The 24338-nt window shown below is 43.5% G+C and overlaps 1 protein-coding gene across 1 annotated transcript in view; it reads right to left on the bottom strand.

Annotated features, from left to right (window-relative positions):
* The window catches only part of MLLT6 (MLLT6, PHD finger containing), a 320203-nt gene that overhangs the window by 178479 nt on the left and 117386 nt on the right, over window positions 1-24338 (bottom strand). Inside the window, exons 6-8 of the mRNA XM_082272078.1 lie at window positions 17408-17516; window positions 16575-16676; window positions 16401-16496 (exon numbers count right to left, since the gene is read on the bottom strand). Coding sequence (XP_082128204.1) covers window positions 16401-16496; window positions 16575-16676; window positions 17408-17516 — 307 coding nt within the window. The remainder of the gene's footprint in view (window positions 1-16400; window positions 16497-16574; window positions 16677-17407; window positions 17517-24338) is intronic.

Genomic DNA, 24338 nt, shown 5'->3' with positions numbered 1-24338 from the left:
ATCATCTGCATAGACTGTTAGCTCTTGGGACTACCTTCAACTATCCTTGCACTAGGTTACTCTGTCTAAGTATACTCCATCTGTGTCCTCTTACCATCTGCACTATACTTGACATCAGAACCTATCTGTTTCACCATCACCTGCAACTCTCCTATTACTACCTCTAGTGCTCACCATAATAGCCTGTCTCTCATCTATATATCTTCATATATTCTATCCCTCCATTTAACATCTATTAATATATATAGTATATAACAGGCTGTACACGGTGATGAAGTCCTGAGAGTTGGATATGTTTGTTCAACAGATTCTCTACAAGGCTACTGAGTGTAATAATTCTGCAGCTGTAAATCCATCCACTAACAAAAACGCATGAACGTTACACACTGGAGATCTGACGAAGGGCTTGTCCCGAAACATGTAATCTCCATAACTCCCCCCCCCCCTGTGGCGTTTAATTTTCATTCCACCATCATCCCTTTATTTCCTGGATATGTCCGCTGTTGGTGCGTGACACATCAAGTACTGTGGGGCTGCCTTCACCATCTGCCTTGCAGCCTGGAACGGACTCCCGTGAGCAGGACTAACTGGCACTTTACACATGGCCGTCCATCCCATTTAGCTTGACACCACAGGTTTTTGGGGTTTTCTGATCATCCAGTTTCCAGCGCCAGGAATTTCTTGTGTATTTTTTAACTCCTCAAGTGTAGCTAAGGACTTAAGAGACTTAGCATCAGACAGAGTCTCAGGATCTGAAGGTTTAGAGGCCACGAATGACCTGGGCAGACCTGATAAGGATTCTGCAGGAGAAGACATGGAAGTGTGACCTCTGCGGTCAATGTCAGCAATCAATGTTATAATCTGTATAACTGCTGTGAAATCCTTCCAGAAAAAACTGAAAAAGATCCCACTCCCAAAGAAGCTAGAAAGGCTGCTGTCAGTGTCAGACCCTTTAGTGGGTGTACTGCAGGCAGCACGGGAACCATTAGTAGATAGTGTGATGGGGGTACCCACTACAGCAGAAATGTTCCCTAGGTGTCTGAAATTAGACACGTTGAACAACCAGGATGGGGCAACACAGCTCAGGGTAGAGGGTATGAGTATTTAGGACAAGGCCTTGAATACTAAAAAACCAACAGCTGGTAGCGGGAGAGGTTCAGGCTGCTGGAGGTGACCAGATCACTGTAGGCAGACTGCAGAGAAGAACCTAGGATAGATCCATGCCTCACTTCCAGTCAGAGGCAGCAGCAAGACGATACCTCCGTAATGCTGAATGGCAGGAAAGACATGGAGCATGTGAGACAATTCAACCCCCAATCGTCCAGTCCAGTGGGGTTTGGGTACAGTCTCCAAAGCTAGTGCCAATATGGATAGCCCAACAGAAATTAGCTCAAGCAGCTTGCATGGGAATCTTGGTTTAGAAAAAAAATATATGTAATCCTGATTAAAGAAAAAATAGCTGGAAAAATTGAAAACATTTTTTTAGACTTTTCTCTGCAGAGTAGAGAAAAAGCATTGATTTCCTGGACACTAGCTAAAAGTAAAGGCATACTGGGTTTAGGAGGGGGGTTATATGGGGATGGCACTATTTATTTTCCAGGTACCCAATCCACCTGCAGGTGGCAGCATAATCCAATAGTCTATGAATTACCGTTTCACTCAATGAGCACTAAAGAAAAATAATGTAAATACAATGTAAAATATTTAAAGATTTGTGTGGATACAAAAGTGTTCCACGGACATTAACTATTTATTTATTTCAGGTACTTATATATGCAGCGCTTTACATATACTCTGTACATTCACATCAGTCCCTACCCTCAAGGAGCTTACAATCTAAGGTCCCTAGCTCACATTCATACATACACATACTAGGGCCAATTTAGACAGGAGCCAATTAACCTACAAGCATGTCTTTGGAGGGTGGGAGGAAACTGAGGTACCCGGAGGAAACCCATGCAGGCACAGGGAGAACATACAAAGGTAGTGTCGTGGTTGGGATTTGAACCAGCGACACTTTTGCTGCTGGGTGAAAGTGCTAACCACTAGACCACTGTAATAAACATAAAAATTGCAGCGCTCATAAAGAATGATAAAATTGAGTCACAAGCATTGATATCAAAAAGGTCCATGAATCAAAATCAGTCCATGGAAAATAGTCCTCATAAAAACTCCACATAAAAAGACAGGAATCCACTACACAATCGTGCCGCCCAAATTATATTAGAAGCTATTTTTCATTAACACAATTATTATTGAAAGTGAATGAAAAAGGGAAGGGGGGGGGGGGTTCCGTGCTATGGACTAAATTATTATATATAAAGAAGCTGCTGTCCCCACTGAAATAACTACCAGAGTAGATGTCTAGAATGAAAAAGGGAGTGGGATTGGCACTGTTAATGATTTGCAACAAATGTGTAATAATAAGAAACAATCAATTTGCCATAAAACAAATCATGATCATTTCAAAAACAAAATACCATAAAACATCATATTAAGATCAGTTACAAAATACCAATCAATAAATATCAAACGTGCACAGCCTTATTGTGTACACCTTAATTAATACAACCTGAATTGGTGAAGTGTTTAAACAAAGTGAATAAATTGTGTCATCATAAACATATAACAGCAAGTCCTTTGATGAAATATAAAAAGTCCTTGAAAACAAGTGAGTGAAAAAAAAATGACGTAGGGCTATGTCACTTGCCTATAAGCCTCTAGGGGGCGAGCGTGCGCCGCTGGAGGCGCGCTCTCGCTCGTTCCCTAACAAGTCCGCGCGTGTGACCGGCAGACCCGATGTCCGCTGGTCACTCGCGATCGTCCGGTGCAGAGGGAGAAAGGCAGGCGGCTAATGTAAACAAAGTCGCCTGTCATTCTCCCTTGTGTAACTGCAGAGATCATACGGTCCTGCTATGTAGGATCGTATATCTCTGTGGTTACACGAAAAGCCACGCCCCTTTACAGTTAGAAACATGCCCCTAGGGACACATTTAACCCCTGCCTTTTCAATAAAGTTAACCCCTTCCCTGCCAGTTTCATTTTTACAGTAACAGTGCATATGTATAGCACTGATTACTGTAGTAATGTCACTGGTACCCCCAAAAGTATCAAAAATGTCAGTCAAGGGTCTGATCTGTCCGCTGCAATGTCGCAGTCCCGCAAATAAAAATCGCAGATCGCCGCCATTACTCGTTAAAAAAAGAAAACACCAAAAATGACAGAAATCTTTCCCTTTTTTTGGCCAACAATGTTAAAAAATTTTGATTTTTACTTTTTTTTGGGGGGAATTTCATATAAAAAAATGTGAAAAATATTGTTATTTTTTCAAAATTGTCGCTCTTTTTTTGTTTATAGCGCAAAAAGTAAAAATCGCACAGGTGATCAAATACCACCAAAAGAAAGCTCTGTTTGTGGGAAAAAAAGAACGTCAATTTCATTTGGGTACAGTGTCGCACGACCGCGCAATTGTCCGTTAAAATCACGCAGTGCCGAATCGCAAAATAGGGCCTGGTCAGGAAGGGGGTAAAATCTTCCGGGGCTTAAAGACGTTGTAAACTCGTTCAAAAAATTTTTTTTTTTTTTACAACCTGCAAGAGAAAGACATAGTGAAATACGTACCTTAGAACGAGCCCCCGCCATGCCGCTCTCTTACCTGTATGACGAGCGACATGTTCAGTCGCCCGTCTTCCGGGATCGCGGCATCCAGCCATCTGATTGGCCGAAAACGCGGTGACGTCACTCCCGCGCATGCGCGCGGGAGCCGACGGTCACGGCACGGGGCTCTAAAGGAACGGCACGATCAGCCGTTCCTTCAGAGCGCATGCGCCAGTGACGTCACTGGCTGCATTAAAGGTAAATATCTCCTAAACCGTACATGTTTAGGAGATATTTACAGTACCTATAGGTAAGCCTTATCATAGGCTTACCTATAGGTACAACTTCCTGAGGAGGGTTTACTTCCTCTTTAAGTGGTTAAGGTGTAAACATTACGGCTGTACATGTTTGATATTTATTGATTGGTATATTGTAACTGATCTTACTATGATGTTTTATGGTGTTTTTGATATTATCATGATTTGTTTTATGGAACATTGATTGTTTCTTATTATTACACATTTGTTGCATATCATTAGCAGCACCACACATAACCCTCCCCCCCCTTTTCTTCCTTTTTACACAATTATTATTGTATGTTAGGTTTACAACTCAATAACTAGTGAAATAATAATTATTGGTGTTACTCCAAAGCAAGCCATCATATTCTAACCTACATTAGAAAATTACAGTTACAAAGTAAAGTCTGAATCTGACTGATAGCTGCTGGGCATACAGACAGTTCTAAAAGTTCTTCCACAGGGAGAAACGCTGCTATAAACTTCAAATTCTCAACTTTTGAACACATCTTTGCCCCCACAATAATGATCAGCACTGACAAGTATTCATGCCAAACACCTCAATCATGTAGGGAACGATTGAAAGAGTCAAAGATGGCTGACATCTGTACCCTTGGGGGTCCCCAAATGATCACACTTCTTGTCACAGCCTTTAAATACCTGAGCAGATATCCTTGTTCTCAAAAGTCACCAGCAGCTCCTCCCAGTCTATTTATCAGAACAGAAAGTTTAAAATTTCTCTCTTCTGCAGATAACCTTCATATGAAATGTCTAGCAGCAAAAATCTCTCAGGCTCAAAATACTATGCAGTGTGATGGCACCACAAGGAGACAACCGGTTAGGGAGGACACAGACTGCAGCAATTAATCACTGATAGTCCCTTCTGGAAGCGACTATAAGCTAGTGAATGGGTGGGAGAGCTTTGCCCAGAGATGGGCTCAAAGCAGTTTGCATTGGGACACTGATCATCAAAAGGGTGATCACTGCAAACTATACTTGCAGCAATAAAAAAAGGAAGACGTTCTAGAAAAGTGGACCTGGTAAGTATTCTTTAAGTTGTATTTTGCACACTAGTATATCTGCTATATGCCCATTTTCAAACGTTTTACATTCCAAGAACAGTTTTGGTTTTCACTCTGTGATTATGCCAACAGTTTACAAAAACAACAACAAACAAAATGAAAAAGTGCAGTGTCTCCACAAAAAAGTAACTTGGAAGGTACTTACATAAATAGATAAATCTCACCTAATGGGTTGATTGCGTGTCCCCAAAAGAAGTGTATGGGAGTACAGGGCAGTGTGCCAGTATCCAGTATTGATATATAGAAAATATATACACACTACTGTGCAAAGGTTTTAGGCAGGAGTGAAAAAACACTGAATTAAGAATGCTTTTAAAATAGAAGTGTTATTAGTTTTATCAATTAACAAAATGGAAAGTAAATGAACAGAAGAGAAATCCAAATAAAATCAATATTTGGTGTGACCACCCTTTGCCTTCAAAACAGCATCAAGTTTTCTAGGTACACTTGCACACAATTTTTGAAGGAACTCAGCAGAGAACTAACCACAGATCTTCTGTGCATGTAGGTTGCCTCAAATCCTTCTATCTCTTCTAACACTCACTGGCCACTCAGGTTCACCCTGCTAGTACCAGGTTGGACCCCCCTTTGCCCTCAGAACTGCCCTAATTCTGGGTGGCATAGGTTCAACAAGGTGTTAGAGGTTTTGGTCCATATTGACATGATAGCATCATGCAGTTGCTGCAGATTTGTCAGCTGCACATCCGTGATGCGAATCTCCTGTTCCACTACATCCCAAAGGTGCTCCATTACATAGTTACATAGTAGGTTAGGTTGAATAAAGACAATAGTCCATCCAGTTCAACCTGTGTAGGTGTGTGTGGCTGTAATCATCTCACATACCCCTGAATGTTCTGATCCTTGAGATGTAAGTCTAAGAGTCTTTTGAAAGCCACCATACTACCCGCAGAAACCACCTCTTGTGGTAGAGAATTCCACAATCTTGTAGCCCTAACAGTAAAGAACCCCCCACGTTGCCTGAGGTTAAAACGCTTCTCCTCTAATCGCATTGTATGCCCTCGAGTCCTCATGCAATCCCTTCGAATGAACAGCTTTTTTTCTAAGATGGGATCCCCATTAAGATATTTATAAATTGCTATCATGTCCCCCCTCAGACGTCTCTTCTCCAGGGAGAATAAATCGAGCGATTGTAGACGCTCTTCATAGTCAAGGTCCTCCAATCCCCTAATTAGTTTAGTTGCCCTTCTCTGGACTCTCTCCAGCTCCAACACATCCCTCCTGAGGACTGGCGACCAGAACTGGACAGAATACTCCAGATGCGGTCGGACCAGAGTTTTATAAAGTGGAAGGATTATAGTCTTATCTCTGGAATACATCCCTTTCTTTATGCATGCCAATATTCTGCTGGCTTTGGCAGCTGCCGCTTGACATTGCATGCTGTTGCCTAATCTATCATCAACCAAGACTCCCAGATCCTTCTCCATTTTTGATTCCCCCAAGGGTTCCCCTCCTAACGTGTATTGTGCTTTTATGTTTTTAGTCCCCAAGTGCAAAACCTTACACTTCTCCACGTTAAACCTCATTTGCCATGTCGTTGCCCACTCTGTAATTTTGTCCAGGTCATTCTGTAGGATATCTGCTTCATGCTGTGCAGTTATTGCTCTGGCCAATTTTGTGTCATCTGCAAAAACTGATATCGAACTACTGATCCCGACCTCAATGTTGTTTATGAATAAATTGAACAAGGTTGGTCCCAGGACTGAGCCCTGGGGCACCCCGCTTACTACCTCAGACCAGTCTGAGTATGCGCTGTTTATTACCACTCTTTGGACACGCCCTTTAAGCCAATTCCGTATCCAAGAGCAAACCCTGCTGTCGATACCTGCAGATCTTATTTTATAAATTAAGCGCTTGTGGGGAACTGTATCAAACGCCTTAGCGAAATCCAAGTACACCACATCCACTGGTCTCCCCCTATCTAGCTCACAGCTCACCTCCTCGTAAACTGTTAATAGATTGGTTTGACAAGAACGCCCATTTGTAAACCCGTGCTGATTACTGCTGATGATGTTGTTGTCTTTAGCAAACTCTACGATATAGTCCCTTATCATCCCCTCCAGAAGTTTACTTAATATTGATGTCAAACTGACAGGCCTATAATTTCCCGGGATATGCCTCTGGCCCTTTTTGAATATCGGAATCACGTTAGCTTTCTTCCAATCCCCTGGTACATCTCCTGTCCTAATACTGTCAGCAAAGATCAGGAACAGTGGTCTGGATATAACCTTACTGAGTTCCTTGAGTACTCTCGGATGTACGCCATCCGGGCCTGGTGATTTGTTTGTGTTGAGTTTATCCAGCCTTTCCCTGATTTCACCCTCTGTTAGCCATAGTGGCAAGTCCTGTGTATTACTACTAACCAAACAGTCATGGTCAGTGTACCCCTCCGTTTCCTGTGTAAAGACTGACGAGAAAAAAGCATTCAGCACGGTTGCTTTTTCAGTGTCCTCTGTAACCATCCTCCCATCATTGTTAATTATGTGTGCAATATGCTCTGCCCTAGTTTTTTTGCTGTTGATATATTTAAAGAATTTCTTTGGGTTTTTTTTACTATCCTCCGCTATTTGTCTCTCAAAGTTGATTTTAGCCATCTTGATTTCTTGTTTACTTTTCTTATTTGCCTCCTTGTATTGCTCGAATGTCGATACTGTGCCCTCTGATTTATACTTCTTGAAGGCCAATTTTTTTCCCCTAATAAGTTTTTTGACGCTACGGTTTAGCCAGCCAGGTTTGGCTTTGTCTCTTCTAAATTTATTTCCCATAGGAATGCACTGCAAGATGCCTTTGCCTAATATGTTCCTAAAGCATTCCCATTAGATTGAGATCTGGTGACTGTGGAGGCCATTGGAGTACAGTGACCTCATTGTCATGTTCAAGAAACCAGTTTGAAATGATTTGAGCTTTGTTCATGGTGCATTGTCCTGCTGGAAGTAGCTATCAGTAGATGGGTACACTGTAGTCATAAAGAGATGAACATGGTCAGCAACATTACTTGGGTAGGCCATGGCGTTTAAACAATGCTCAATTGGTACAAGAGCCCAAAGTGTGCCAAGAAAATATCCCCCACACCCAGAGGCAGCTCCAGGCTTTGTAAGGCCTTAGGTAAACCTTAGACATGAGGCCCCACTAACTGATGGGAAAAGCTGAGTTAGACTTACCGGTAACTCCTTTTCTAATAGTCTTCCAGGACAGCCCATGAGACCTAGGGCTCCTCCTACCAGGACAGGAAACATATTCCAATCAAATAAAAGGCGGTCCCCTGGTCCTCACCTTCAGTATTCTCGAGAACCGTAGGACATCCTGTAAAACATATATATATATATATATATATATATATATATATATATATATATATATATATATACATACAAGGATCTGATGTTTGGATGGGTCACTGGACCCTGAGTCAACAGGTCCTGTCTCCAGGGCAGGACTATTGGAGGTTTGGAGCTTAGGGCTTGTAGACGTGAAAACCATGTTTTTTTGGGGCAAAAAGGAGCTAATAGAATCAGATCTGTGTACTCCTGTAGGAATTTCCGGAGGACCTCCGAGATTAATCTGACTGGAGGGAAGGCAAAGATTGAAAGACCAAGGGTGTGCAAAGGCATCGACCCCCAGGGACTGATCCCATTGGTTCAGGGAAAAATACCATTTTGTTTTGCTGTTCATTTGAGCTGCAAAAAGGTCCACTTCTGGAAGGACCCACTCGGCTGCAATTTTTGCAAATTCCTTTGGGTTGAGGGACCAATTGTCCTGACATACCTGGTGGCGGCTGAGGTAGTCTGCTAATACATTCTGAGTCCCCTTTAGATGAATAGCTGAAATGGAGGCAAGATTGAGCTCGGCCCAAGAGAATATTTTCTGGGCTATACCCTGTAACCCCTGACTTCGCGTAGCTCCCTGTTTGTTGAGGTACGCCACCGTTGCTATGTTGTCGGATCGAATCTGCAGATGACTTCCCTTTATGTCTATCTGAAAGACCTCTAAGGCTTTCTGTACTGCCATGAGTTCCTTCTGATTCAACGAGATCTGTGCTTCCAGTGGGGAGCTTGCGTCTCTGGTAATTCTTAGTGATACTTGAATGACCCAATTCAACCCTTTTGTAAGGTGAAGAGGTGATCTCCACCACCATAGGGCTCTTTTTACCCTGGTGGGAATTTTCACCTTTATGTCCAAGGAATCCGGGAATCCGTCCCAGTTTCTTAACAGGAACCTTTGAAGGGGACGATGTTGGTACCGTGCCCAAGGGACAGCTGGAAAACAGGAGGTCATAAGACCTATGAATCTTGTTATATCCCTTAGAGAGACTCACTGGTTGGTTTGTAAAGAAGCTACCATTTGACGCATCTTTAAAACCTTGAGTTGTGGGAGAAAAATCTTTTGATCTAGAGAGGAAATCTCGTATCCGAGATAAGTCACTCTCTGGGAGGGTGTTAGGCAAGATTTCTGTTTGTTGATCATCCATCCTAGTGACCCCAGGAACTCCTGAACTATTTGGAGGTCTGTCTTCAGTTTGTGATCTGAATCCTCCACTACTAGGAGATCGACCAGGTAGGGGATGATCATGATGGACTTTAGTCTCAATGGAGCTAGAGCTTCCCCCAGAAACTTGGTAAAGATACGAGGGGCTGAGGATAACCCGAAGGGCAGCTTTGGAATTGATAATGTCTGACCTCTGGTCCTAGCTTCACTGCTAGTCTTAGGAACTTCTGGTAGCCAGGTGAATAAGGGTGTGAAAGTAAGCATCCTTTAAGTCCAGAGTTGCCATGAAACATTTTGGATACAACAAGTTTCCTATGGAGTATATTGATTCCATACGAAAATGTTTGTATTTTATCGAGAGATTTAATTTGCGTAGATTTAAAATCAATCGATAACTCCCAGAGGGTTTTCTTATCACAAAAATGTGGGAGTAAAAGCCTCTGCCATGTTCCTCTTTTGGAACAGGTATCAATACCCTCTGATCTAACAAGTCTCCAATCTGGAGACTTAGAGCAGCTGTTTGGCTGGATCCCTGGGCAGATTGGTAATCAATATCCTTTCTGAAGGTTGGGAATTGAATTCCAACCTGTGCCCTGTGGATATTAAGTCCAGAATAAAAGGGCTTGAAGTTATTTTCTTCCACTGAGGGAGGAAGGCCCTTAATCTTCCCCCTACTTTGTGAAAGAAGTCATTGTGGTTTGGTGGGGTGCTGAGGAGGGTTAAACAAGATGCTCCCTCTACCCCTACCTTTGTGGCCGGTCCAGTGTTTCTTGAATGTGGACTGAGCCTCACGTGTCCCCTGCTGTTTGCCCCTACCCCGAAAAACTTTTCGGGTATATGGGTATCTTTTCTTTTCTGGAAATGACTTCTTTTTGTCAGCAGTACGTTCCAGAGCCTCTGTCAGTCCAGGGCCGAAGAGATGGTCACCTGTAAAGGGGAGACTACAGAGGCGCAGTTTAGAAGCACAGTCCATGACCATCCCGACCATGATTTAAGCCAAAGACTTCTTCTGGCTGAATTTGCCAAAGCTGAGGTCTTGGCTGTCATTCTAACCGACTCAGCGGATGCGTCGGCCAAGAACCCTACTGCCTGAAACAGTAAACTGAAACTGAAACAGGCGTTCCAGCTGATAGGTGGGCTAGAATCTGTGAAAGCCATAACTCCAAATGTCTTGCTATACAAGTGGATGCTAAGGCTGGTTTTAGACTCATGACTGAGGCTTCCCAAGCTCTACGCAACATGATGTCAGTTCTTTTGTCCATTGGGTCCTTAAGTGACCCTAGGTCCTCAAATGCCAGATCTGTATTTTTGGATATTTTGGCAAGAGGGGCATCTAGCTTTGGAATTTTGTTTCATGGTTGTTCCTTGCTGTCATCAAAAGGAAACCTCCTTTTTAAGTTTTTAGGAAAAAAAGGTCTCCTTTCGGGATTTTCCCATTCCCGTTTGATTGTTTCTAGCAAGGAACTGTGTACAGGAAAAACTCTAGCATTTTTCTTATGGGTTGCATACATAAGATCATGCTTAGATAATTGCTTCTCCTAAATCATCTATGTCTTCCAAGGAAAGTTTAAAATTGGAATTTCCATAGGATTCTCTTTCCCCTGATCCTGATTCCTCAAATGAGGAATGGGGGGACTCTGATTCTTCCCTTGTGTCATCCTCATGTACCTTTGTTGGTTTAGACACGGAAGTAGGGACCTGAGATTGTACGGGGGGCCTCTACTGGTGCCTGAAATTTATCCATGAGGGTCCTAAAAGAGCTAAACGTGCTGGTTAGCTCATCCCTAACAGAAGTCAACATCCTTTGAGTAGATACAGTAGGGTCATCTTTAACAAGATTATCTGTACCTATGCGGCACACTGTTTTGCTCCAAGTGGAACTTAGCTTGGTTCCGCAAACTGCACATTTCTTTTTGGGGGGCTGTGCCTGGACCTTGTCCTGAGCCTTGGTCTATAACAAGAAAAATACATATTAGTTATGACTCCCAAAACAATCCCTCCCACACATTTGTGTACAGGGTAAAGAAGTTGTGCCCCCTTTTACCGACCATATTATGTAGAAGGTGAAGGAAAAGGAAAAAGACCACCAACAGGTATATGCAGAAAGGGAAACCCCCTATCGCTTATCTGGGAGGTACCGGTGCCAGAGCCTGCTTCTACCGACTGAGTGGATGCTGCCGTGGAATCCATCGTGCTCTGTTTGGTGGTCCACAGCGTGTGCTGGGTTCACCTCACACCAGTCGCCCAGACGTCTCCTGTTCGCGCCTTGGAAACTGGAACTACTGTTTCTGGCGCCCGCGGATGTGCGTCAACTGGCAGGAAATGACGTGTGCCACCTCCCGAGGTCAGGGTGGAAGACGCAGGAGTTCCGCCCGCTACGTTCGTGGCGCTAAATTCAAACTTGCAGGCCGTCTCCCTGCATGAATTTGGGGGCGTCACGGGTACACAGCGTGTGCTTCTCCAAGGACGCCGCCAGGAACAGAAGAGAACTCCCCCTGCGATCCACTGACCACATCCACGGTCCTGCCCGCGTGGACCACGAGAACAGGAGACAGCGGTCAGCCCCTATTGCGACATTTAAGGGGTACCGCACTTGCGCAGAAGAAGATGCATCTTTAATCCAAGTCTTCAAGGACAGTCCAGGAGACCAGGAGCTTCAGTTCCAGGAATATGTTACCCCCTGTCTGGAGGAAACACTAATACTGAAGGTGAGGACCAGGGGACCGCCTTTTTTTTTTTATTTGAATGTGTTTCCTGTCCTGATAGGAGGAGCCCTACGTCTCATGGGCTGTCCTGGAAGACGACTTGAGAAAAATAATTCAAGCGATAAAAATGCATAATACATTGCACTGCACAGTGTACAATGAACTGATGGCAATTCACCCATGGCCAGTCCAGCATGTCATTGGATCATATCACACCAGGATATTCACTGCAACACAAGCTTCCTCTGTATAATGATCATCACTTACTAGATAGCTCTCCATTGCTATGCTTACATTCTTACATTTCACATTACCTTGCCCATAGACCCATCATTTATTTTCCTAAACCTATGCCCCATACCTGCTGTGGACACAGCCAATGCATTGACTATGGTCAGTAAACCTGATTACATAATTCATGCATTTATGCATGAGCTAATCATCTATGTAATGTGTTTTAGAGACAGACATTGGAGGAGGATGCAGGACCAGGGATGATCTCCCATATGCAGCCTCTACACACATCCTATGATCCCAATGCAGGGGTTGACTGGAAACTTTTGGCCCAGGGGGCAAGTACAACCCAGAGGGCTATGGTGCAACAGCTTGGCCTACCTCCAACTCTCCCTCTTTTCTGCTAGGAGAGGGAGAAGGAGGAAAAGGAGAGAAAGAGAGAGGGGGTTGTAAAAAAGGGGAAAGAGGAGGGTGAGAGGGAGAGAGGGGAAGGACGAAAAAATGTAAGAGAGTGTGGGGAAGGGGAGAGAGAGAGGAGTGAGAGAGGGGGGTAGAAAGGGGGAGAGAGGGGGGGAGAGGGGTGAGAGAGAGAGAGGGGTGGGAGAGAGGGGTGGGAAAGAGGGAAGAGGGGGACGGAGAGAGCGGTGGAAGATAGGAGAGTGGGGGGGGGGAGAGAGGGGTAGGAGAGGGGGGTATGATAGAGGGTGAGAGAGAAGAAGGGGGAGAGAGGGGTGGGGGAGAAAAAGGGGTGGGAGAGAGGGGTAGAGAGAGGGGTGGGGGGGGAGAGTGGAGAGAGAAGAGTGGGAGAGAGAGGGGGAAAGAGGGGGAGAGAGAGTCTGGTGAGGGAGAAAGAGCGGTGGGAGAGGGGGGAGTAGAGAGAGGGAGGAGGAGGAAAGAGAGGGAGTGGGAAGAGAAAGGAGGGGGGAGAGAGAGAGAGGTGGGAGAGAGAGAGAGGGGGGGAGAAGAGTGGGAGAGGAGGGGGGAGAGAGAGGAGGAGGGAGAGAGGGGAGAGTGGGGGTGGAAGGGAGAGAGAGGGGGTGGGGGCAAGAGAGTGGGAGAGAGGGCTAGGAGAGAGAGAGGGATGGGAGAGAGAGAAGGGTGGGAGAGAGAGAGAGAAGGGTGGGGGAGGGGGGTGAGAGAGAGAGGTGGAAGGGGGGGGAGAGAGGAGGAAGGTGGAAAAGAGAGGGGTGGGAAGGGGGGGAAGGAGAGAGAGGAGGAGAGAGGAGAGAGAAGGAGGCTTTTTGTCCTGCGCTCCTGTATGTGATCAAAGATAACCTGTGATGTCTCCAGGTGTGTGTGGGCTCCAAAAGTCGGTCCAGTAACATGGAATAGTTGTTTGCATACAGGGGCTGGGTGATGGACCGAGCGGTCATGTGTCAGAGTGCAGAAAAATAGATCCAATCATTGGACTCACCCGAATCCCCAAACTCATCAGACCACCGTCGCTACTGGCAGCCTGAGTAGCCTCTGCATTGCCAGGGTCAAACCACAATAGGCATGGGGGGCGGGATGGGGCTTCACCTACTAGTCAACCCTGCAGCCTATTCAGCAAGATGGTTTTCTGCCCTGTGATCGATGGTGCAGCTCTATTTATGGGCATCACAGCAGCCCTAGGGGCAATGACTCACCCCGGTTCCCCCTCCGTACAGCCATGATAGAGATGAGAGGGGGAGGCAGTCCAGCTGTTGTTAGTGAAGAGTCCTGGCATGAGGAGTTTGGTCCCGCACATCCGCAGGCAGCGCCATCATTCTTCCCAATGGCGGGCTCTCCCCTTCCTCCGTAAGGCAAATTAGGCAGCCTCGAGGCCCCTGTGAGCGTGAGGCCTTAGGCGACCACCTAATTTGCCTAATTTAAGAGCCACCTCTGCTCACACCATTACACCACAAGCCTGAACCGTTCATTCAAGGCAGGATGGATCCATGCTTTCATGTTGTTTACGCCAAACTCTGATCCTACCATCTAAATGTCGCAGCTGAAATCAAGACTCATCAGACCAGGCAACGTTTTTCTAATCTTCCATTATCCAATTTTTGTTAGCCTGTGCCAATTTTAGCCTCAGTTTCCTGTTCTTAGCTGACAGGAGTGGCACCCGGTGTGGTCTTCTGCTACTGTAGCCCATCTGCTTCAAGGTTCAATGTGTTGTGCATTTACAGATGATATTCTTGGATGTAACGAGTGGGTATTTGAGTTACTGTTGCCTTTCTATCAAATCGAACTAGTCTGCCCATTCTCCTCTGACATCAACAAAGGATTTTTGTCCACACAACAGCCTCTTACTGAATATTTTCTATTTTTGGGACAATTCTCTGTAAACCCCAGAGATGGTTGTGCGTGAAAATCCCAGTAGATCAGCAGTTTTTGAAATACTCAGACCAGCCCATCTGGCACCAACAACCATGCCACGTTCAAAGCCCCTTAAATCCCCTTTCTTCCCCATTCTGATGCTCGGTTTGAATTGCTGCCATGTGATTGGCTAATTAGCAATTTGTGTTGCCAAGCACATGAACAGGTGTATCTAATAAAGTGGCCGGTGAGTGTATAATTCCACACAGACTCGATGATGCTAAGGTCAGGCCTCTGTGGAGGCCAAACCATCACATCCAGGACTCCTTGTTCTTCTTTACACTAAAGATAGTTCTTTATGACATGGCTGCATGTTTGGGGTCATTGTCCTGCTGCAGAATAAGTTTGGGGCCAATCACACACCTCCCTGATGGTATGGCATGATGGTTAAGTATCTGCCTGTATTTCTCAGCATTGAGGACACCATTGATCCTGACCAAATCTCCAAATCCATTTGCAGAAATGCAGCCACAAACTTACTAAAACTTGCACCATACTTCACTGTTGCCTGCAGACACTTATATTTGTACTGCTATCCAGCCCTTCGGCAAACAAACTGCCTCCTGCTGAAGCCAAATATTTAACATTTTGGCTCATCAGTCCAGAGCACCTACTGCCAACTTTGTGTACTCCAGTTCCTATGTTTTCATGCATAGTTGAGTCACTTAGCCTTGTTTCCATGTCGAAGGTATGGCTTTTTGGCCACAATTCTTCAGTGAAGACCACTTCAGGCCAGACTTCCCTGAACAGTATTTGATTGTATTCTGGGTCCCACTGAGTTCCGTCAGTTCTGTGTCGATGACACTGCTTAACATCTTCCAATCTCGAAGGGAAGCATGATGTGTCTTTCATCTGCTATATCAAGTTTCTCTAGCCGACCACTGCGTCTACAGTCCTCAACGTTGCCCATTTCTTTGGACTACTTCAACAGAGCTTGAACAGTACAGCAACAGAATAGCAAACCCCAGTCTGCTTTAAAATCTTTGCCTGGGAGAGACCGTGCTGATGCAGCATAACTAGCTTGTGTCTTGTTCCTGTTCTCAGTCTTGCCATGGTGTATGACCTGGCTGTGACATAAAACTGTCTTTCACAACTTCACCTTAGTAGCTGAGTTCGGCGGTTTCTCACCAAGTTTTAAACTTCCTACACTGTTGTTTCTGTTTCAGTTACTGACGGTTTTAAACCTACATATGAAATTGATGATCATTAGCCCCTGCTTGGTATAATTGGTTAATCATACATCTGACTCCTACAAAATCCCTGACTTTGTGCATGAGCACAAAGGGTGAAAGTAAAGGAGTTGATGTTAGTTTGAAGCCAAAGAGTAATCAAACCAAATACTGATTTGATTTGGGGTTTTCTTCTGTTTGCTCACTCTGCATTTTGTGAATTGATAAAAATAAACTATTAAAATATATATATATATTTGAAAGCATTCTTACTTTACAGCATTTCTTCACACCTGCCAAAAACTTTTGCATAGTACCCTATGTATATATATATATATATATACACACAGTATGTGAATATACTGTATATAGTATACATACACACACAAAGAACAAGTATAACCTTTTTTTTTTTTTTTTATCTGGACAATTTTCTTTTAGTGGCAGAGAAGGAAGAAGAAGATATACCTTCTCCACAGAGATGGGCAGTAGGGGTGGGGCAGTTATGTGCCCTGGTGAATCACGGTGCTTCCTATGTCGAACTCGCTCCCTGTCCTTATGACTCTAGGAAAGTAAGAAAGTTATCCAAATAGAAAGAGGTGCATCTATAAATAAATAAAAACTGTAGAAAGATATACATACCTTTTTCTGCCGCTCTTTGTAAAAGAGGGGTTTTTCCACAGAAGGGGAAGCTGACCGACTGCAGCGGCCAGGTATGATGGGACAAGGAAGTCGGGAGACTTTCTAATGGGGAAAAGAAGAAATTATATTTTTCACAGTGAAAAGGAAATGCATACTCTACACTTTTTAGAAAAGTGTAATTTGCTGAGAAGATAATTAAAAGTGAATTCTGTGCTGTCCGCGAACTATCTAACTATGGAGTTAAAATACATATAGGGAAACATTTCTACTTGCCAAAGGGTTCTATTGAGCCCAGTCTATAATTCAAGTGCCCTTGTCAGACAGCCAATCCTCAACCTTCACTTCAGCAACAGCCCAGCTTGGCCACGAATGCAGAACAAAAAACACAACCCAGCCTACTAATTGGACAGAAGAGATATCTGCTCTCTCTTCCTACAGTCAACACTGTAGAGCCCGACTGGCTGTTACTACTGGCATACCATCTTCCCCCTCTGTATACTGTTGTTCGTGGGATTAAAGGAGAATGATTTCAAATCTGTATATTTTTGTTGATTTATACATAACTGCATTCATTATTGTTATTTCCAATCTGCACGGAGTTCACCTTTAACTTGCTACAACCATCCACTCCAATTTCCAAAGCAAACTACTGGTTTCTACAAGGTCATCACGGAGAAGAAATTACCAGACAAAGCATTATGTTGTATGTATATTTCAATGGTAGAAATGCAGCACAAAAATACAGAAATCAGTGTTTCCAAGGACAGATAGGGAGGTATGTGGCATTTAAAATGAAAACAACAAACAGTATATAGAGAAACAAAATAAGATACCTGTGGATCTCTCACCATCTTGTTGTAATGGTATTTGCAGTACCCAATGTACTTGACATTGTCAACCTCCTGAGCCTCCTCCTCACATAGAAGACCAGCCATCTGAGCACTAAGGTGGAAAGGAACAATCATAAACAATACACAAATTTATAAAAGCAGGTAAGGAAAAGTATTTCTGTTGGTCATTACAACCAAATGGGCTCCTTTTTTTATTATTCTACTGCAAATTAGTCTTATCAGTAACAGTATTTCTAGGAATCTTCCAGGATATCTACTCTAACATGATTAGACCTAGTAGTCACTCTGCAGAATTGCTGTATTGACGCTCTTGCTTTGTCTGCCCATAATGCTGCTAAAGATCTGGAAGAATGTGCTTCTGATGAAGCAGGTACTGGTGATTACTTTTATATACCATTGAAATATTTGACTTTTTTTTCCCATCTGGTAAGCATGCTTTTTAGGCCCTCAAGCATCTCAAAAGGGCCACTAAGCATGAAAAGAAGATGGCTAAATCTTTTGAAGACTCTTTTAGCATCTAGATAGCTGAGAAGGCATCTCTGGATATCCAAAAATGTATGTTCTGTTCCAAATAGGATGTTGAGTTGAAGGGATCAGGAGCAGAACTGGGTAGATGGGGCTGCCTTACAAGAGGCTACCAACACCCTCATAACTTGCATGCAAAAGAAAAGGGTAGGAATACTCCTAAACTGAAGAGTCAGAGTTTGGGAGGGAGGGAGGAGTTTTCATCTTCTCTCGTAGAATAAAAAAAACTCTGCCTTGAGCTGTGTTCAGGACAATGGCCAGGTACTTAATGGTATGAGTTGGTTCCAACACAGACCCAACACAGACTTATAAAAGTACAGAATCCAAATGAGCCTCTTTAAGGTTGGAATTGATCATCAAAGTATTCTACAATAGGAATTCTCTAGGATTTTAAGCAGGCAAGCACAGGGACTAGAACCCTTGGTAAACAAGAGGGCACTGAAGACAGTACACAAGGCAGGGCAACCAACTGGACATTTTGAGGATCCACAGCAAGTTGAGAAGTTGCTGATATGTTGAAAAACAGAGAAGAAATATCTAGAAGACCTCAATTTCTACAGAGGCCAGTAACTCTCTCTGATGAAGGAAGGCTAAAAAATCCATGTGGAATTTTTGGGACTGAATAAAGATATAAAGAGCCTTGAGAACCAGGATGCAGTAAACTGTCCGATTTGGTTCCAGAACTGGGAAAAGGTTAGATAAAAATCCCTGAAACTGTACCACCAAAGGAACTGGGGTGATAAAGACTCCTGGAGACTAGCAAAGGCTGCAAGGAGGCCTGCTAATCTTTGCAGTGACAGAAGAAGGTTGATAAGACTTTTTTCTGTGAAAGGCTGAGAATGAAACTCTGCTTTGTAGCCCTTGAAAACCATCTAATGTCCAGATATCAAAGATGCTGCCTAGGCTGGTGTCCATCCTAATATTGGACATCTCTTCAAGCGAAAGGTGACCTGTCTGAAGGTTTAGGTAATTTTGGGACTCTGGTTTAGCGGCTGAACTGGGTTCCTGACTTAGGCCTTATAAAAAGAAGCTTGAGAGTAACAAGAGAAAGTCTTTTTTGCCACCATGGGAGGGCGAGATTTCTCAGGTTGACTTTTACTACTGGGGTAGGGAGAATATTTACCCCCAGTGATATCCTTAATGTGGGTGTCTAACACAGCTCATAAGAGACACGGTCCCTCAAAGAGCATGAAATTAGCAGGAATTTAGGAAGCAGGCTTTCTGAATATTTGCATTCCAGAAGCAACTGCAACCAGCATGACGTGTTTCATCACAACTGATTTTTTTAAAGGTAAATGCCCTTACCATTTACCTTTGAAAAAATCAGTTGTGATGAAACGCGTCAGCCTTTGACTTATGCAGCCAGGATTATGTCACAGATTGCCTGACCTGTATACCTGTATTCACTGCTTTTTGATCCCGGATGTTTGTAAGTGTATTCTTTTTATTCATTAAAATAGTTTAAAGCAGAATTACACTATGTCTGTTTTGTCTGGGATTGTCATTTCTATGTGATCTGGAGAGAAAGAGGAGACTTGTCTCACTTTGACCCCTTGACTGCAAACTTGAATACCCGGTGTTACAGTTTGAAGAATCGCAGGATATACATGAGCCTTTCTGACCCTTTTATCATAAGATAAGTGGGGTCCACATGTTCCGGAGAGCGCATAACCATTACCTCTCCTATTGGCGTTGGGATCAGATGTCCTTCTTAGATTACTTTCTTCACCTTAGATTATTTGTATTATTTCACTTGGGACTTTTTGTTTCTTATTCACTTATTTTATATATGCTTTTATTGAGTATATTTTTTTTAGCGCTGCACATTATTTTTTACTATTCATAAATAATCAAAAACACATACCGAAAAAAAACTGCCAATTACTTAGCCAGTTTCTAATAAAATACACATCCCAGTGCTTTTAAATAACCATACAGTGCTTTTAAATAACCATACATAAAGTATCTCACAAAAGTAAGTACACCCTCATATTTTTGTAAATATTTTATTATATCTTTATGTGACAACACTGAAGAAATTACACTTTTTTACAATTTAAAGTAGTGAGTGTACAGCTTGTATAACAGTGTAAATTTGCTGTCACCTCAAAATAGCTCAACACAGCCATTAATGTCTACATCACTGGCAACAAAAATGAGTACACCCCTAAGTGAAGTTGTCCAAATTGGACCCAAAGTGTCAATATTCTGTGTGGCCACCATTATTTTCCAACACTGCCTTGAACCTCTTGGGCATGGAGTTCACCAGAGCTTCACAGGTTGCCACTGGAGTTCTCTTCCTCTCCTCCATGACGACATCCCTGAGGTCCACCTTCGGTTTGAGGATGCCCCACAGATGCTCAACAGGGTTTAGGTCTGTAGACATTCTTGGCCAGTCCATCACCTTTACCCTCAGCTTTTTTTAGCAAGGCAGTTGTCGTCCTGATGGTGTGTTTGGGGTCGTTATAATATTGGAATACTACCTGCGGCCCAGTCTCTGAAGGGAGAGGATCATGCTCTGCTTCAGTATGACACAGTACATGTTGGCATTCATGGTTCTCTCAATGAACTGTAGCTCCCCAGTGCCGGCTGCACTCATGCAGCCCCAGACCATGACACTCCCACCACCATGCTTGGCTGTAGGCTAGACACACTTGTCTTTGTACTACACACCTGGTTGCCACCACACACACTTGACATCATCTGAACCAAATAAGTTTATCTTCCTCTCATCAGACCACAGGACATGGTTCCAGTAATCCATGCCTTAGTCTGCTTGTCTTTAGCAAACTGTTTGCGAGCTCTCTTGTGCATCATCTTTAGAAGAGGCTTCCTTCTGGGATGACAGCCATGCTGACCAATTTGATGCAGTGCCCGGCGTATGGTCTGAGCACTGACAGGCTGACCCCCCCCCCCCCCCACTCCTTCAACCTCTGCAGCAATGCTGGCAGCACTCATATGTCTATTTCCCAAAGACAACCGCTGGATATGATGCTGAGCATGTGCGCTTAACTTCTTTGGTCGACCATGGCAAAGCCTGAGTGGAACCTGTCCTGTTACACCACTGTATGGTATTGGCCACCGTCCTGCAGATCAGTTTCAGGGTCTTGGCAATCTTCTTATAGTCTAGGCCATCTTTATTTAGAGCAACAATTCTTTTTTTCCAATCCTCAGAGAGTTATTTGCCATGAGGTACCATGTTGAACTTCCAGTGACCAGTATGAAAGAGTGAGAGCGATAATACCAAATTTAACACACCTGCTCCCCATTCAAACCTGAGGCCTTGTAACACTAACAAGTCACATGACACAGGGGAGGGAAAATGGCTAAATCGGGGCCAATTTGGACATTTGCACTTAGGGGTGTACTCATTTTTGTTGCCAGTGGTTTAGACATTAATGACTGTGTGTTGAGTTATTTTGAGGGGACAGCAAATTTACACTGTTATACAAGCTGTACACTCACTACTTTACATTGTAGCAAAGTGTAATATCTTCAGTGTTGTCACATGAAAAGTTATAATAAAATATTTATAAAAATGTGAGAGGTGTACTCACTTTTGTGAGATAGCGCTAGCCTATTCAATTATACATTAAATTAATTAAATCATATACCTTTCAATTATACGGTACGTGAAATGTCTGTGATACAGTGATCAAATAAATCAATGAACAAATAAGCATATATAAATAAAGTCAGTGATATATCAATAGTTCATAGAGCACAGTCCTCCAACTCCCCAAATTATTCCACCACATGCCAGTCCTATCTTGAAACAGACTGAAGGCTCACCAGAATATATATGGTATTGGAAAAAAATAAAATGTTTGTACTTACCATAAAATCAATTTCTCTTAGTTCATCGACGGACACAGCGCTCCATAAATTATAACTACTGGGTTATATTGCCTCCTCCAGGAGTAGGACTAGGCCGAACAAAAAACACCTGGCTATGGCCATGGGCCATCCTCAGCTTGGTATATAAATCCCCCTCTCTGCTCTAGGTAATCAGTTCAGTAGCAAGCAGTATTAGAAGTATTACAACTCCTTAGAGGGGTGGGTGCTGTGTCCGTCGATGAACTCAGAGAAATGGATTTTACGTTAAGTACAAAAATCCCATTTTCTCTTTCGTTCATCAACGGACACAGCACTCCATAAAGCATAACTACTGGGACGTCCAAAAGCAGTGCCAAAAGAAAAATGAGGGGTGGAGAAAATAACCCAAGGCTAAACATTGGAGCCCTTAGCCAGGACACAGGAGCCTTAACAGGGTCACAGGAGCCCCTTCTGAAAAATAAAAGTTTAAAGAAAAATACTCAACAAGAGGGAACAGCCCCTCTTAAACATCAGCCTGCAAAACTTTGCGGCCAAAAGCAGCCTCCGCAGATGCCAAAGTATCAAAGAGAGTAAAAAGAACCCCAATAAATTCTTTAAGTATATAAACAGTAAGAAAGCGAGGCCAGAACACATTGGCCCCATAAAAGACGACAAAGGAGATTTGGCCACAGAGGACAGGGAAAAGGCGGAAGTGTTAAATAATTTCTTCTCTTCAGTCTTCACAAAAGAATTGGGGGGCTACACTAACCCAGCTTGTAAGGCCAAACTAAATAACACACCTCAGGAAGTACCGCCATGGCTAACAGAAGATAGATTTAGAACTAAACTAGAGAAACTTAACATAAATAAATCACCGGGACCGGATGGCTTGCACCCGAGGGTCCTTAAAGAGCTCAGCCAGGTGATTGCCAGACCATTATTCTTGATCTTTAAGGATAGTTTACAGACGGGTATGGTGCCAGCTGATTGGAAAAAAGCCAACGTGGTACCAATATTTAAAAAAGGGCAGAGATAAATCCCGGGTAAGTATAGGCCGGTCAGCCTAACATCAGTAGTCTGCAAGATTTTGGAGGGGATGTTAACTACATACAAGACTTTAGTAATGAAAATGGCATTATTAGTAGTAATCAGCATGGATTCATGAAAAATCTTTCTTGCCAAACCAATCTATTAACCTTCTATGATGAAGTGAGCTGTCACCTAGATAAAAGTAAGCCTGTGGATGTGGTGTATCTGGACTTTGCAAAGGCCTTTGACACCGTTCCCCACAAACGCTTACTGTTCAAACTAAGGAAGGTAGGTATGCACCATAAGGTGAGTACCTGGATAGAGAATTGGCTCCAGGGGAGAGTGCAAAGAGTGGTGATTAATGGGGAGTACTCGGATTGGGCGGGTGTAGAAAGTGGGGTCCCCCAGGGTTCTATCCTGGGGCCAATCCTGTTTAATTTATTCATAAATGATCTAGAGGAGGGGATATCTAGTACAATCTCAGTATTTGCAGGTGATACTAAACTAAGCATGCCAATATCTTCTATGCAGGATGTGGAAACCTTACAAGCGGACCTGAACAAAATAATGGGGTGGGCAACTACATGGCAGATGAGGTTTAATGTTGAAAAATGTAAAGTAATGCACTTGGGTGCCAGAAACCATAAAGCAAGCTACTCTCTGGGGGGGGGGGGGACCTCTGGGTGAGTCTAGGATGGAAAAGGACCTGGGGGTACTGGTAGATAACAGGCTTGGCAGTGGCATGCAATGCCAAGCTGCTGCAAGCAAATCCAACAGAATACTGGGATGTATAAAAAATGGGATTCACTCCAGAAATAAAGAGATTATTCTCCCACTCTACAAGACTCTCGTCCGGCCACATCTGGAGTATTCTGTCCAGTTCTGGGCACCGGTCCTCAGGAAGGATGTGCTGGAACTGGAGAGAGTCCAGAGAAGGGCAACAAAAATAATTAGGGGAATGGAGGACATCAGCTATGAGGAAAGACTACAAGCACTGAACTTATTCTCTCTGGAGAAGAGACGATAGAGGGGGGATATGATATCAATGTACAAATACTGTACTGGCGACGCTAGCATAATGAACAAACTATTCAGAAATAGAAAGGGAATACAATAGGACACGTGGCCACTCACTAAAACTAGAGGAAAGGCGGTTTAACCTTAAAATACGTGAGGGGTTCTTCACTGTAAGAGCAGTAAGGATGTGGAATTCTCTTCTGCAAACAGTCGTATCAGCAGGGAGCATCAATAGTTTCAAACTTTTGACCTTAAAGACCACAACATACAGGGGTATACAATGTACGGTTAACAGCAAACACACACACACATCATAGGTTGAACTGGATGGACTGATGTCTTTTTTCAACCTCACTAACTACAACTATATATGTATTTTTGTATATATATGAATTTTTGTATATAATAGTCTTGAGGGTGTCTATGTACCTTATAGAATTTTGTGAAGGTATGCACCGACGACCAAGTGGCCGCCTTCAAACGTGTGATATTGATGCCTGATGACGGAAGGCCCAAGAAGTACTCA

Source organism: Pelophylax lessonae, assembly GCF_965119305.1.
Source record: "Pelophylax lessonae genome assembly, chromosome: 11".
Lineage (NCBI taxonomy): Eukaryota > Metazoa > Chordata > Amphibia > Anura > Ranidae > Pelophylax > Pelophylax lessonae.
The sequence above is the reverse complement of the archived record's forward strand: the minus strand, read 5'-3'. Positions and strand labels throughout refer to the sequence as shown.